The following is a 16,011-nucleotide window of genomic DNA, read 5'->3' on the forward strand; positions in this document are numbered from 1 at the left end:
GTTATTATTTGATTGACAGCTGAGCCATCAGGGGCACATAGCTTTAAAGAACAGACAGCATTTGTCATTAATGAATATCCACCTGATGCTGATCCGGCACGATTTGGACCAAATTCAACAAATTGTAGGTGTGATCACATCCTCAGATTTCGTGGAGTAACAACATTTCTACTACAGTCTCAGGCTTCATCTCGCAACTCGACTCAGGAGTATACAGACCACAGAGGGGTGTCTTCCTCTCAGCCACTCATTTGCAACACATGAGAGGAAGTGACACTAATTGCATAAACACAGCTTCTATACAACGGGTTTTCACCAAGTCTGGCAGGCCTGGGCTGTTGTTGTGGTTTTTGTCCCAGTAGTGAGAAGATAGAGCAGAGCCCATTCTGGCACAAACGCACAATGCGTGTACGCTGGGCGGGCGGGGGGGTGTAGGGGGATGGTATGCCATTTTTAGAAAATTCAGGGGGCGTACTGGGAAACATGGGCTGGTGTGAAAAAGCCCAGCGTGTTCTCCACGTTTCTCTCTCTCCTGATGTGCTAACGGTTTTAACTGGGTGAGCCATGAAGGCTTAGCAGTTGTCACGACTGATCTCAATATTGTAGGTACACACAACTGAGTAGTAGTAGGAGGGTGTATGACAGGTACAGAGGAAGAAACAGGTGAATCTGTCAGCATGTGTAAGCATAATTCAGTTTTTAAATTTGGTTTCCTGACTACAGCGGACACCAAACTATATCATTCCTACACTATTATGTCCATTATCCTGTTGGAGTTATGGTGGTGGTTAAAGTTAGAATAGTTGAATATGAACGGTTTAAACAGGATATAAAAATGTATTGTTTCCTAATTTTTACCTATCTTTTTCTATCTTACTGTTTGAATTGTCGCTGGGTCAATATCTACCCAACTAAATTTCACTGGGTTAGAAATTAACCCGGCGTGAGTCAATATTAACCTGACGCACCAGATGGTTTGTTACACAGACCCATCTGAGAAGCTGTCATTGGAAACTGTTTGGAAAAGGGCAGGCACTTTCAAAATATACTTGGCAGGTGATTGGATGAACCATCTGTCAATCAAACTCTTACCGAAGCCAGTCGGAAGAAGAGCAAAAACATGTTTTCCATCGAGAAAAGCCTTGTTCTTTCAATGAAGAAATACTCTCCAGTTCTGATCTAAGCCTCTCCGTGTCGCGTCACACACATCTAAACCACGCCTCTAGCTGCCAGTAGCTCCTCACAGGACGCTGATTGGTCCGGACCACTGTGGTTCGGACACAAACACATTACTTGAAGCCTGACAAGATGGATTCTCACGTGATCTTGTGATATCGTGAGAATCCAGCTGCCGTGCAAGGTAAGGCTAATATAGCACCAATGCAATAATGGGTTAATTGTACCCAGTACCCATGGGTAGAAAACACAACACAAGGGGTAGTTTTGACCATAGACTGAATTAAAATAAGGATGTAAACCCTCTGTACAGTTATCATGAACAGGGAAATTAGCTATAGAGACTGAAACCATTTTTTGTACCAGGCTGTGAACATGTTTATTTCTGCTGTAAAGTCGGGAATTTTAACATGGTGGTCTACGGGGATTGACTCGCTTTTAGAGCCAGCCTCAAGTGGCCATTTAAAGAACTGCAGTTTATAGCACTACCGGAGGTTGCCCCTTGGTTTTGACCCATAATCGAACAGTAATAATAAAAAAAATAACCCTTGGGTACTGGGTAAAGTTAACCCAGTAATGCTTTGGTGCTATATCGACTCATGCTGGGTCAATTCTTAACCCAGTGATTTTTGAAGAGAGGGTTGTTCAAGACAATAAATATCTTGTCTTTTGTAGGTTTTTTAGCTGAATGACTCATCTATTAGTGACTATTTCCAATAATTGTGTGAATAATCAGTGGGATGTATAGTACATACAGTAAACACAACATACATGAATAGTAGACCAAGACAGTATGATGGAACCAATGTACAGTATACTGGCAAAAATAAGGTGAACCTGATTACTGGAAGTTGACTACATTTAAAATGAGACTATGTAGCATATGCTGAAAAGCAGCCACTGCAGTCATAAGCAATTACAGGATAATGGCACACTGAATTTCCATTAATTTTCCACGACTCTCTTGAGTCAGTAGCTTTAATGACAACATCATAAGCCAACCATGTCTCCTACAAAATTATATTCCCATACAACTAAACTGTTTTCTCAATTATGTTTCGAGGGAAACGCATTTTCACCCCGGAATATGGGACGACAAGCAGGAAACAACAAGGTACGGTCCGTTTCCTTCTTCTTTTACTTTTGGGCTTTAACCATTGAAATGCTTATCGGCGACATGCCAAAACATGAAGAGAAGAGCCATGAAATCTGCAAACTGACCTGGTAATGTCAGTTACACAACAATATCTTTTTAAAGTGTTCTAACATTAGCCACCATTAACCCTGACCCAGGACTACTACAGTACTTATCATAGTCCTGGATCTTCCTGATATTTGAGTCACTTAGCGGCTTATGAAATTTGTTAGCATCACCGGATGGTAAGCATTCATTCTAACAGACTTTTAGGTTTAGACTACCACTTAGATGGAAACACAAAAACAACACCATACAGGTGTAAAGTAACTAAAAGCACCAATTATTAAAACTATATAAGCTATGCACTGTTGTGTTTCAGTGACATGGCAGAGAGATATGGAGTTGAGTGGGTATAATGTACACTATAGTACAGTATGTGTGCATTCACACGTTTTTGAAAAAAGTGCATGTTTGCTACATGTGAGTTCCGATCAGAGAACTAGACGGTGATACGTTCAGACAAGTGGTCCAGCACGAACGCTCAAGAACGGCATCAGTAGTTTCCAGCTGACCGTGCTGTAGCCGGGGAGCCTCTTCACTCAGTCAGGCAGAAAGAGGAGAGACGAAGAAACCACATCAAGTCACGAGGGAGCTGATGGGAAAGTGATACACAGCGAGTGACCTGGAGAACAATACATCTCTGCTCGGCCTGTGGGCTGCTGGCAGGCACGCTGAGAGAGAGAGAGAGAGAGAGAGAGAGAGAGGAGATAGCAGAGACGTAGACTGACTCACTGAGCTGAGTCTCATAAGAGGAGCTGTGATCGTGGTGATCCAAGCTGGCGTCCATATGTGGGAGGACAGGCTTTGCTTTCACGTCCACTCCATCGTCTTTTCAAATGACAAGAAGTGGTTGTACTGAATTCCTGAGTGGTGATACATCAGCAGATGTTTCCATGTGATAATTGAAGCTGTCCAACATCGAGTCAGTTCATAAGAACATTTGTTGTTATAACTACATCTAGTTCTAGTGTTGTCACAATGCCAGAATTCGGTCTTTGAATCAGATTTCTAATAACCAAGTTATATATTCAAAACAACTACAATTCTCTAAGCCATCTCACTGAACAACGACTGTGCTTAATTGTGTATTTTTATTTTGGTGTCTCTTCTATTTCAATATTTTCCTCAGATGGGATTCAGTTTGGGTTCTGGTAGGCTGCTTGATGCTATGCTATGTGTGTTTGTGTTTGCCCCCACAGAGATTTATTTGTCCCACGGTGATGCATAGAGAAAAACTGGAGTTTCTGGCTTCTTTCAAAGTGTAGTCTGTAAATTTGGAACATAACCTCAATATGGCATTTGGAGTGATGGGTTGCTCTGTAAGGATTGTAGACACTTTAAAGTCTGGGTAAAGCAAAAATAAATATGTGTTCTGAGTTTGTCACACCACAGATAAATGTGTTATTAACCACCCAGCCAAATTTGAATGATTAAAAAAATCGTCAAGTATATAAAAATAAGTTTCAAAATCGTGAAAAAATAAGCAGTATTCTCTGCTGAAACACTGGGGGCGGTCCGCTCAAGGCGCTGAAACCACGCCTAATCACAGGTGAGGGTTGATTACATATATACAGTATATATGACACTTCTTGTTGGCCATCCCACTGCTGCACGCTACTTTTGCAGAGCCGGCTAACATCCGGTTTAGCCCTATGCTAACTTGAATGGGGATAAAATAATTCAATCGTGCAGCTGACATTGTAAAAATCTTACTTGATGGAGATAAAATCCTTCAGATGGGCGGAGACCCCAAGGAGCCTGCAGTGGTTGATGATGTAGCTGATGTTAGTCAGGACGATTTTCTTCTTATACATTTTCCCAACTTCAAAGTCCTAAAGCAGAACATTCACCTTAATGTCAGTCTGTTGCTATTAAAATAACGAACAACAGAAGATCTAAAATCAACTGTTAATTGAACTTGAATCGTTTAAAACTGCTTAAAGACATGAATTCCTATGACAAAGTATTTTCAGGACGTGTATTCTACAGAAGCAGTAGTGTGGTACCTTGAAGAGGATGACCTCTGGTTTACTGATGAATGGAGGCCCTTTCAACTCTTTTCCATGAACCTTTTTAGGAGGAATGTTGAGCTTCCCACTGGTCATCACCGATTCTTCCTGCTTTACTTCTGTCTGCACAGATGTTGTTTTCTCATTCCGGAGCTTCTGTAACATGAAGCAACAGCTGCTGAAGTCAATGTAAATAATCACTATAACAAAACTCTAATTGTCACACCGTAACATAACAAAATCAAAATTCACTGACATGAAAAAGACTCTTTACATAGAACACAGGTGAAAGAAAGGCAGAAGTAGGAGATGTATTTTGAGAGTATGCCTGGTGAAACTAAATCTAACTTTCTGTCATCCTAAAATTGTTCAGGTTTTTTTTGTTTCTTGTCAGTTGTTTCGTCAGTTCCTCAGATTTTCCATTTTTATTTGATTTTCTCCTTCTCAATGCTAGAGCTAAGAACTGCATGTAATATTCTCCTTCAGATTGAATGGAGATGTAAACATGCACCACGTGTCATTAAGTGCACAATAGATGAAATGTCATGTAACGTAGGAGTATGAAATCCTATTATGAGATTAAAACAATGCACTTCCTATTGGATTAGTCTGCTGCAGTATGAAATGACATTTCTGCTGATTCATCTGTGTGTAGCTTTATCTTTAACTAAAGTGAATTACCGTTCAAACCATCTGGCCTCTTCTCTGAGTTAGAACACATGTTATGTGACACAAAATGGCAATCTATTATTTTGGCCGGTAAAAAAATATGCTTGGCCGGTGAATCAAAAAGTTAATTTCGGACACTGCATGGTTTTCTACAACACTCTTTTTTTCATTTAACATAAGAATCATTTAAGTTCTCAAATGTTAAATGTTGTCTTAACTAAAGCAGCCATACAAGAACCTGCTAGCTACAAACTGATGCCCGACACTTGTTGCTGTGTGACGCGCTTCAAATCAAAGTTGATCTTGTCTCAATTTTTTCAGCGCTCCAATGACACAGTGAAGCATCAACCAATCATGTGTTTTTGTTTCAACCTGTTCCGTTTCACCTAAAAAAATTTCGTTAACGACATAATACGTCAACAAGCGTTTGAGCAACACTTCAACGGCGACTTGCCAACAATCCAGCTGGCCATGCTTGGTCGTTTTGATGTAGTGTGAACATAGCTTTAAACATGTGAAACTGTTTTACTTTTTATGTTTTTCATTGTATCCCTGCTGTATTCTTTCTGTATTGTAAAGCGCTTGAAGTGAACTGACATTTCATCAGCATTCTCCCCATGATGAATCATCTTATTAGCTTTATTACATTGCTGTGCTCATCTATCGCCCTAGCCATTACTGTGCTGAGAAGTAGCCTTTGATGAGGGAGTGAGTCTGATCTGCATGTTAGGAGGAGAGATCGCTTCCACTCCACTTGTCACTAGCTCAGAGCTCTGAGCTGTAGCACCGTACTCGCTATGAGGCCTCAAAGGCGCCGGCACAATGAGAAGTGATGCCTGTCGCCCCACATTTCAAGTGTGTGTGGCAGCGAGCTAGAGACTACTCTTTCAACAACTACCACTGAGCAGCCCTTGAGCAAGGCACTTAATCTTCAGATTCAAGAAAAGTCCGAATTGGTGCCGTCGCTGCGGTAAACACTGTGGTGATGGAGTTTAATTGAGTACATATTTATTGTAGAACTTTCTACTCTTGTTGTCTAGAGAAAGCTCTTCACCATAATTTTAGAAATTCTGGCTACAGGTCAACTGAGCCTATATGTGTTGAGAGAAATGGGAAAAAACACTACCAGCTTTGGATTTCTAAAAGGTCTGCAGTGTTCTCAGACTGTGTTAGAGAGTTATTGCTAGTTGCCTACAGGCTGAACTCAATGTACTGTATGCTAATGTGTTAGTGTTACTCAGGACACAGATATCAGTGTGATACTTCTATTGTAACAAGTAAAATAAGCTCACCAGTAACTCTTTGTGATGCTTTAACCACATTCTAATTGGTGTGATTTAATATGACCATGTATTTATGTTCAAATCAATTAAATATCGGCTTTCAGTGGAATTATTTATACAGCGTCCTTCAGTTTGCAGGTGGGGGAATTCAGAAAAATATATATGTGTGGTTGCTGTGAATGGGACGTGATTTATGAGGGTTTAAATTTAGCAGCTTTCAGGGATTTGCTTTTGGGAGCTGTGGCTTTTTGTGTTAGTGCACCTTGTAGTTCTGGTCCCACAGCCCAGAGAACTCAGGCTCAGCCAGGCTGTCAGTGAAACTCTGGTGGTCCACTTTATTGTGCATGGTTTCCTCCAGGTCCTCAACATCAGAGGAGGCTGACGATGAGCTGCTGGTGTCACTGAACTGTCTTAACTGCTGGACAAATGCACATACAGTACACGTTGGGTCATAATTGTTCAAAATGCACTCCATCTCTTGAAACAGTCATTTCACAAATGCCACCTCAGATGTAATGAATCACTCACGACTGTGGCTCTCTCCTCGGTGGCTGATGGGGGGCTGGGATCCAGGGAGTACAGGAGCTTCTCTCTTGCCCTCCCCAGAGATGAAAACTTGTCGGTGGTTGAGGGTTTAGGCTGCAGCGCCTGGTGCCTCTTTCTGCTCTTTACCAGCTGTTCCTCCTGAAGAATTTTTGCCACAATCTCCACTCTCTTTGACTTCTGCCTCTCTTCGTAATCCCTGAGAAAGACAAATCAACAACACCGCATTATACTGAAACACGGTCATGTATTCCTCCAGCACACAGCGAGAGAAAACACCCACACACTGCTGCATGGAGTGGGAGTGGAGGACATGCATGTGGGAGAGGAGAGGAGAGGAGAGGAGAGGAGAGGAGAGGAGAGGACGTACTCTTGTTGTCGTTTTATCTCCTCTAGTTGTTTCTGTTGGTACATATGCTTGAAACTGTTGATTCCTTGGGCCTGCAGGGATTCTCTCAGTTGTCTCTGTTGCTGCTCTTTCTTCTGGGCGTTTGCTTTGGTTCTGCCCTGATGGACCCGTAAGCCCTCCTGAAGAAATAACATCAGATTAATGACCACATCATGTCATTTGAAAATCACAGAGCTATGTTCTCCTAAAATGTGAAATGTACCTGTTGAATTGGAAAATACAGCACTAAGCATGACGATGATGATAGCATTGGAAGATCATGATGATGAGCATGTAAGTACCGGAGACAATAGCATACACAGTCCAGAGCTGAATTTACTGCATTTGGGGATCTATGAGGGGGTGTAGTAATGACAATAAAATGTGGTTTCTGCTTCACATCTCTCCTAGCTAAGAGGAGAATTTGGTCAGAGTGGATGGAATAAATAAACCCAGGTCCTAATGGTAAAAAAGGTACGATGATTTCCTTTGGCTTCTAATGTAGTTCACCAAATGTTACAGTCTAGTTTAAATGCAAAATTGCAATTTCTGTACAATACAGAAATTTGCAATGAGATTCACATGATCACAGACATTATTGCGACTTCAACAAGTCATACTACTGGTTCCAACACTATTATGCATATGACACTGCCATATCTCCCATTAAAAACACTGGTATCCATACTGTAAAAACTACAGAGCCCAGCAGGTGTCATGGGAAGAAAAATAGATTTTGTGCACAAAAGTGAGTAATTCATGCCCTCAAATTTACTTAATTAGTGCACATACATTAGTCATTGTGCTGTTATGTTACTGTAACAGCAGGAAGGGATGTTCCACGTTGTCGTGGCAACTCTGGTCAGTTAAAGGGGAACATCCACGCTAATAGCAGCACTACTGTTAGTGCGTACAAATTCCTTCAATATAATATTGATACCATTGATCAACACTCTTGTTTATACAGTTGCTACCATAGAAATAGAAAACAGGAAATATCCTATTTAATTTCAATGGATGCTACACTGGATGTTGTTTCAGCAAAACTGTCCTACTTTGGCTGCTATTAGTCATATCCCTCTGTGTAGCCTAATGTTAATGGAGTGAAAAATAAACAGTTAAAGTTGTCAGGCCATGGACAGTATTAACTAAATGAAATTTAGATGCAGTTTTGTTTTTATTTTGGATTTATTTTAAAGGTATGTGGATTATACTTCAGATTTTACCTGTTAGAAATCCCCTAAACATTATGTTAAAATGCAAAAAAATGTTGTTTAGCATTATGTTCTGGTAATTAGTGCACACAAATTTTCATTTTTTTCCCCCATGACACCTGCCAGGCTCTATAAAATGTGTTTTTTTGCTGTCCATTATGTCACAATTATGACCCTTGACTGCAATAATAATCATTAGACAAACATTAGAAAATGTTTCAGTTTCATACATGCATTTAACTACAGTGTGTGCTTATATTGCCATTTTAGCACGAATCAAGTTAGGCAAAGTTGTATCACTCTGTCTTTAAAGCTTTATGAGGATGTTATGCATCACTAAATATGGTTTGTACTTAAAAGGTTGTATGCACTTTGGAATGATCTTATATTGCACTATACGATATGGTCGCTATAGAATAATACATAGCGCCAACAGCTTGCGTTTCTCATCATCACTGCTGAAACAACAACCACGATGCTACAGTATCAGTATGGGAGGGTGCTGCTGCTCACTTGGGTGGCTGCTATGTTAGATTTCAGTGACTTGACAGCCTGGATCCTCTTCTCCAGTAACTCCTTGTTCTGCTGCTCCTTCTCAGCCTCTTGCTGATGCACCCTGAATGAAAGGGAGACAATCCCAAAGCATGTGAATGCTCAAATACACAACAGAGAGAAAAACAAATCTGTTGGGATTGAAACTTCCAGGAGCTGAGCAACATTAAGGTTAATTATCACGATTCGGAGAAATACTTTATTCTCTATAATCATAATCCTCTGAGGGCTACAAGAAAATACCATTTGCTTTAGCTTTTAGGTGGTAAATACTGATATAAAAACTGTTCAGGTCAGGTTCCTGATACCCCAAAAGACCAGAATTAAAGTAAATTTCATGTACAAGAAAGTATTTTTTATAGTTACCATTTTTGGGGAAATTTAGTGTACACTTCATCATTTTTTCTCCTCAGATCTGATCTTTCAGCTTGAACGTTTCTGTATGAATTTGAGCTCTTTCAAGTACCATATCTGGCCTGAATTGTAATATATTTTGCCAGCATGAGCGAATGATCAATAGGATGTGTCAACTATCCGATGAGTCCTCTGAGATACACCATATTCTTGTTCTAGTCTAAGCCCTGTTTACTGGCCTAAAAGCTGATTACCTTTTAATGGTCTCTTTCAAGTACTTGGTAGCGATCTTGCGGTTTGCCTGGCCCTCTGCAATTTTCTTCTGACATTTGGCCTTCTCTTCTTTCTTCAGCATGGCTGCCTGTTTACTATCAGAACACAATCACAAACACATTGCAGTTTTTACGTGGCTATTCAAGGTAACTGATTCCCCATACAGGCTTTTCATAAACAGAATAAATAAAACACACAGGATAAATAAGCCTTTCATAGGGGAGTGATACTTTGGATACACTGTAAGGCACAATGTTGCATTTGATCTCACTTCAGTGCACACATTAATAATTTATAATCTTTTATCATGTGCATATAAGCGGTGTTTCGCTTAAATTAAATGTGACATTTTCCACTTACTTGTTTATATACTGAGATCAATCATTTTGTATGCACAACAGAGCAGTAGTTGTCACTCCCACACACAAAAAAAAACACTACAGAGTGAATAGAAAAGATGGTTGTTTTCCTTACTCCCTGAGATGCTGCATCTTGATCTGCAGGTTCTGGCTGGCTTTCCTCTCCTGCTGTAACCTTGTGGCTGCCTTCTGGTTCTTACGCACCCGGAAGACCCGCTCCTCCTCCTTCACCTCATGCCGGAGCGAGGAGAACCTGCCAAGCTCCACCTCCACCTCAGTCAGCTCCAGCCTGAAGAGCAAAGATGTAGAATGAGATGGATGTAGATAGAACATGAAGTTAAAAAAAATGCTGACTGATGGTGTATATTATCTACCACTTACTGTAGCAGAGGTAAGAAGCTAGACATATGTGGGGTTTTGAAGCAGAATTTGATTTTGCTCTGTATTTTTTATTTAAATCATGATTAAGACCAGATCAATAAAATGAATCAATTGGACTAAGAGGCCAGCACTTAATGGGTGATAATTGAAAAAGCCTAAAAAGCAGCATTCAGACCAGGAGAGGAGATGATTTTCCTTTAAAAAAAAATGTCAAGTAACCAGGCTTTCTGACTGATAAGAGCAGAAAATACACGAGGGGCTGCATTGGTGTCGGCGTGTTGTTTCAGGTAACGTTGAGATGCTGAAATATAATCCAGGACGTCTGGTTTGAGATATAGATCCATGGGTTTGAAGGTTTATCAGATGCCACAACACTGCTTAACGGTTTGTAATGCTATCATAGTATAGAGTAGACAGTTATCATAGTGGAGTGTGCACTTCTGAGTAGCAAATAAAGTGCTTTGTTGGTGAATGACATCACCTTGTGTTGCGGCAGGTTAAATGTTTTTGCTGGATGACCATTTTGAACCCTCTGTGTTCGCTTCTGTTTTTCATGCCGCACTAATGCCTGTCAGAACAACACCTTACTGTCAAACCATTTTCCTCTCAGACTCACTCTTGTTGCTTCAGCTCAGTGTTGACGTGGCCCTCCAGCTCCTCCTCGCTCTGCAGCTTTTGACACAGATGCTTATGCTGGCCTCGCAAACGAAACACCGCCACGCTGCAGAATAAAGTAAACAAAGAGTGGGTTGAACAAAACAGAAACATCTCATCTATGAATATAAAGTACAGAGCAGTCACTGTTTTGTTGTTCATTTTGAACTCACCTGTTGTCTGCTGCTTTCTGTCGCTCTATTTCTTTCTCCAAGTTATATCTCTGTTCCATTAAACTTTCTATGTTCTGTTGACAGAGTTTAAGCTCCTCACTGGAAAAAAGAAAAGCAGAGAAAAGTTCAAGAGTTGACATAGAAAACAATCAGAAATAGCATCATCAAGGCTGTTAAAGTGCAATGAACCCAAAGCATCAGGCTAATGGATTTCCTTGTGGCCATTGCAGTAAAAGGAAGCTAATTTTGTCGGCTAACAAGGTAATCTCATGAAGATATTGAAAAGCTGAGAGTGGACACACACACCTCAACAGCTTTGAAGTGCCCAGTATTTTTTTTTGCAGTTTAATGGCGTGCAATAGAACAATCTGTGACTGGGGGACAAGACTGTCATAAAAAGAAAATCATGGCACATGGTCTAGTAACAGCTGCAGATTGGTTAAAAGCCAGGTGTGCTTCCATTAAACTCATGTTTGATCAGAGCGCAGTGCAGCTCCACTCTGACCTCTGATGTTTTGTGCCGAAGTGAAAATGACGGTCATTTTTGCCGGGGACCGCAGCACAGTTCATCGGCTGCTTAATGGCTCGCAGTGCAGACAAATAAAAAAGAGGGAAGAAAAGTGGGACATTATAGGAAATGTTCTCTCTTCAGCTGAAATGGATTCCTGCAAATAGCCTAATCAATTGGTACAGAAATGATTGGCTCTGTGTGAAGAGGGCAAGAGGGGAAAGACCTTGGAAAGTGGAATAATGCTGAAAAAAAGCTCTTTCCGGAAACTGAAAAGATGTGGAAAATTGTTTTTTTTCTTAGTAGTGCAACGACCTGTAACAAAAAGACACTACATGCAAGGTTTTCCATTACGTGTGCAGGTTTCAGAAGAGTCTAGAAAGACACAGGGATCTCTATAGGCTGTGATGCAACTGCGGCTCTAGAGGTCCAGACCTGGCTTTCAGCACGTCGTGCTCCTTCTGTCGGTGAATGCAGTCCAGCTGGTCCAGGTTTCGTCTCAGCTTGAACATCCGTGCAGTCTCGTCACAACTCCTCTTCTTACCACTGACGGCCGCAACCGCAAGGTCACCATCACCGTCAACCTCCCCATCGTCCTCTCTGCGGGCAGATGGAAAATTACACTCAGTAAAGGTTGCATGTTTAATGCAAAATCTGACTATGAATTATGTACATACATAAAATTAGACCACTGTTATGCCTGGAAGTGTTTGTACTGAGGTTTTACATAACATAATAATCAATTCTGGAATAAATAGATAAATTATTATTTTCTAATAAAATATCATATTGAGAACCACATTGAGTTACAGTGACTTGATGTTCTGAATACTGAGAGGATTAAGGATTAATACATAAATATTTGTATTTAATCATATAAATAGAATATGATACACTGAAAAGCAAGAAACACTCACTCGTACAACTCTTCTAACCACTTCAAATCAGGAGGAAGGGCTGGCTCTTCATCGTTAAACATCTCCTGGCCTGGACCATCCTCTGAAATGTATGTATAAGTGAGTCTCTTAAAGGTCCCATATTATAAAAAAGTGTGATTTTCATGTTTTTTTTATTACAAAGCAGGCTTAAGTCCTATATAAATACTGTGAAAGTATCGATACACTCAATCCACATTGAAATACACACAGCCCATATTCAGAAACTCTGCATCTGAAACAAGCTGTCAGGATTTCTGTCCATTCGTGATGTCACGAATATACAATATTTAGACCCTTGACATCATTTTAAACGTAACCATTCTAAATGTGTCCCAGTTTATTCCTGGTTTGCAGTGTATGTGAATGTCATCAGCTAACAGGAGTACACATGTACCCAAGCTGTTGCCTAGCAACGCAATTCTGTTGCAATTCCGTCAAAATGCGCTAAAACGGAGCGTTTCAGACAGAGGTTAAATACAGGCATATTCAGGCTGACAGTATGAGGAAAATAAAAGTGTTTTTTTAACATTACAGCATGTAAACATGTTCTAGTAGAAACACAAATTACAAGTATGAACCTGAAAATGAGAACATATGGAACCTTTAAAACTAAGGTAAAATAGACAGTTATATGTGTGGTTGTGAATTAAGGTGACTAAAAGTAGAGACTACAAGCTGCATTTTGCAAACAGGGCAGCAACAGGAGCTGTCACTCACCCTCATTGTCCTCATCATCAGTGCTGAGGTGGACACCCAGCTGTCCACACCTGTCTGACGTCACATCAAATAGACTTTCACTGTCTTCCACGTCCATTTCACCTGCTTTATAAATAACACAGCTGCATATTATCAGAGGAAAAACTACAGTTTATTGCTACAACTTCATCATATCCCTGCGAATGTGCTAAAAGGCTGACAAACCTCTTCAATAATCCTGCAAGGAGGTCTCATTTTAAAAGTTGAAATTTAATTTTAAAATGTTGTTTTGGTGGATTATATGTGTGCCGATTTGAAGATTGGCTCTTAGTGAATAGCAGGAGATGTTAAAAGTCGTGTTTTTGAGTTGTGTGACATTACCACTAAGTTAGACAACATTAAATAACCACATTTCTGAATGCAGTCTGGCGTGGCGTGTCTCGATAGTGGCTGGCTAAACGTGGAAAGCTAGAAAGCTTGGAAACTAATTAATGCACAATTAATGCTGAATTTAGGCTCCATAACATTTAAAGTTACAAAACCTTCATTTAAGCGAACATTGCGGCGTTACCTGGCGTGGCTAAGCTTTCCTTCTCTTGGCCAGACATCTTCTCACATGTACCTTTATCCTCACAGCAGAAGTTAATCCTCCATGTTTGTTAGTGTTTCCATGGAGACGGGAGGCAAAGGGGCGTGGTCTATCACCTGAACTCCAACTGAAACCTGCTGGTGGCAAAAACATAGTACATAACCAGTGATGGAAGAAGTATTAAGTCAACCTTTGACTTCACTAAAAGTAGCAAGACTACAGTGTAGAAAGACTTTGTAACAAGTAAAAGTCCTGCATTCAAAGCCTTACTTAAGTAAAAGTACAAAAGTATTAGCATCAAAATACACTTCAAGTATCAAAGTTAAAAGTACTCTCTTATTTTGTATTATTATTGTTCTTTTGTGTGTTTTTTTTGTTTATGTTTTTTTTTATTCTATTCTTTCTTTTTATTATTATTATTATTATTATTATTATGATTATTATTATTAATAATAATAATCATAATAATATTATTATTATGGTTATTATTTATTTATTTATTTATTTATAAATTGTATTTCAATTTTGAATGTTGAAGTTTTATTTTCTATTAACTTATTTGTTTATTTAATTATTATTGCTCTCTTATTTTTGTATTATTATTTTTTTGTTTTGTGTGTTTTTTTGTTTTTTTAATTCTATTCTTTCTTTTTATCATTATTGTTATTATTATTATTATTATTTTTTATTTTTTTTTCTTAAGTTTAATTAAATTTTGAATGTTGAAGTTGTTTTCTCTAGTGTACTTAATGAGTTTATCTATAAGCTCAGCTACTTAAACAATTGGTTTATAAAATATTGTAATTACGAACTGTAAATTGCATATAATTATGAAAACAACCTAGAGAAAGGGAAAAAAAAAAAGTATTAAAAAAAAAAAAAAGTTAAAAGTACCCATTATGCTGAATGGCCCATTTTACCAAAATATAGCTATATTATATTACTGAATTATAATTAGTGATGCCAGTGATAATACATCATAATGTATAAGTTGATTTATTTGTTTTATATAATCTGAATATGCAAAGTAACTAGTAACTAAAGCTGTCAAATAAATGTAGTGGAGTAAAAAGTACAATATCTGCTTTCGAAATTGATTGGAGTAAAAGTATAAAGTAACATATAAATGTAAATACTCAAGTAAAGTACCTCATAATTGTACTTAAGTACAGTACTTGAGTAAATGTACTTAGTTACATTCCATAACTGTACATAATAGCCTACTAACTGTAATGACAACATCATTTTTGTCGTTATGATCCATAATGTCCACTGGAATTACCCAATAAGACGTTAAAAGAGTAAAAAAACAAAATAATAAAATCACATAGTGCACCACTAGTATTGTTTTTTTTTACTGCATTTCTTTATTTTATTTTATTTATTTATTTTGTGCACTTATAGTAAATGGCAGGCAAAGTACTTTATGTTAAAGTAAAGGCTAGGAATCACTGGTTGCAGAGGCCTACAATACTGTTGTTCTTCTAAGCGCAGCACTGATTAACAGTATTTTCTAAAATATAATGAATGACCTGTTATACCTGGACGCAGACCTAGATTTTACATAACAGTGACCTTTTGTGACTTCCTGTCTGCTGTTACATTTTATATGTATATAATTTCCTTCACCAACACTGGTTTATTTCTTCTGATTGATATCAGTCAAGCCAGACTCAGCAGAAAATATCTCAGCCGGTTCAGAAAGCAGAATGATAAATCTGTGAGTTATGCAAAATCTTTTGTCTTTGCATGCAATATACTGTATCTGATTTACACTGGGAAAAGACGTTATAATTTGTAGTTGATCAGGATTGCACTGGCACAACGGGCTTTTTACTGGAAAGATTCTCTTTTGTTTGACACAATAAAGCTGTCTTTCAGTTCATCATAATGTTGAAGAGGAATTCAGAAGAAGAGGAAGGAGAGCATGTCCTACTGTGTTGAAATCTTGTGATGCAGGAATATTCTGTAGCATATCGCTGTGGGAGACTGAATAAACAAATAGTATGAGTGTGCATGTGTGTCTGTGATGCAGGATAGAGGGCATGTTTAGT

The 16,011-nt window shown here is 38.9% G+C and overlaps 1 protein-coding gene across 5 annotated transcripts in view; it reads right to left on the bottom strand.

Annotated features, from left to right (window-relative positions):
* cfap74 (cilia and flagella associated protein 74) overlaps positions 1–14,067 on the bottom strand; it is a 54,510-nt gene extending 40,443 nt beyond the window's left edge. For 3 of the 5 annotated variants that reach the window (XM_037773977.1, XM_037773980.1, XM_037773975.1), the window contains exons 1-14: positions 13,940–14,067; positions 13,390–13,494; positions 12,652–12,733; positions 12,170–12,334; positions 11,227–11,325; positions 11,016–11,120; positions 10,134–10,307; positions 9,641–9,754; positions 8,994–9,096; positions 7,249–7,406; positions 6,864–7,077; positions 6,598–6,753; positions 4,381–4,539; positions 4,088–4,206 (exon numbers count right to left, since the gene is read on the bottom strand). In XM_037773977.1, the coding sequence (XP_037629905.1) occupies positions 4,088–4,206; positions 4,381–4,539; positions 6,598–6,753; positions 6,864–7,077; positions 7,249–7,406; positions 8,994–9,096; positions 9,641–9,754; positions 10,134–10,307; positions 11,016–11,120; positions 11,227–11,325; positions 12,170–12,334; positions 12,652–12,733; positions 13,390–13,494; positions 13,940–13,976 (1,790 nt within the window). In that variant the 5' untranslated portion in view covers positions 13,977–14,067. The remainder of the gene's footprint in view (positions 1–4,087; positions 4,207–4,380; positions 4,540–6,597; positions 6,754–6,863; positions 7,078–7,248; positions 7,407–8,993; positions 9,097–9,640; positions 9,755–10,133; positions 10,308–11,015; positions 11,121–11,226; positions 11,326–12,169; positions 12,335–12,651; positions 12,734–13,389; positions 13,495–13,939) is intronic. The other 2 variants (XM_037773976.1, XM_037773978.1) reach the window with 2 other exon arrangements.
* Positions 14,068–16,011: the final 1,944 nt, after the last annotated feature.

Source organism: Sebastes umbrosus, chromosome 6 (assembly GCF_015220745.1).
Source record: "Sebastes umbrosus isolate fSebUmb1 chromosome 6, fSebUmb1.pri, whole genome shotgun sequence".
Lineage (NCBI taxonomy): Eukaryota > Metazoa > Chordata > Actinopteri > Perciformes > Sebastidae > Sebastes > Sebastes umbrosus.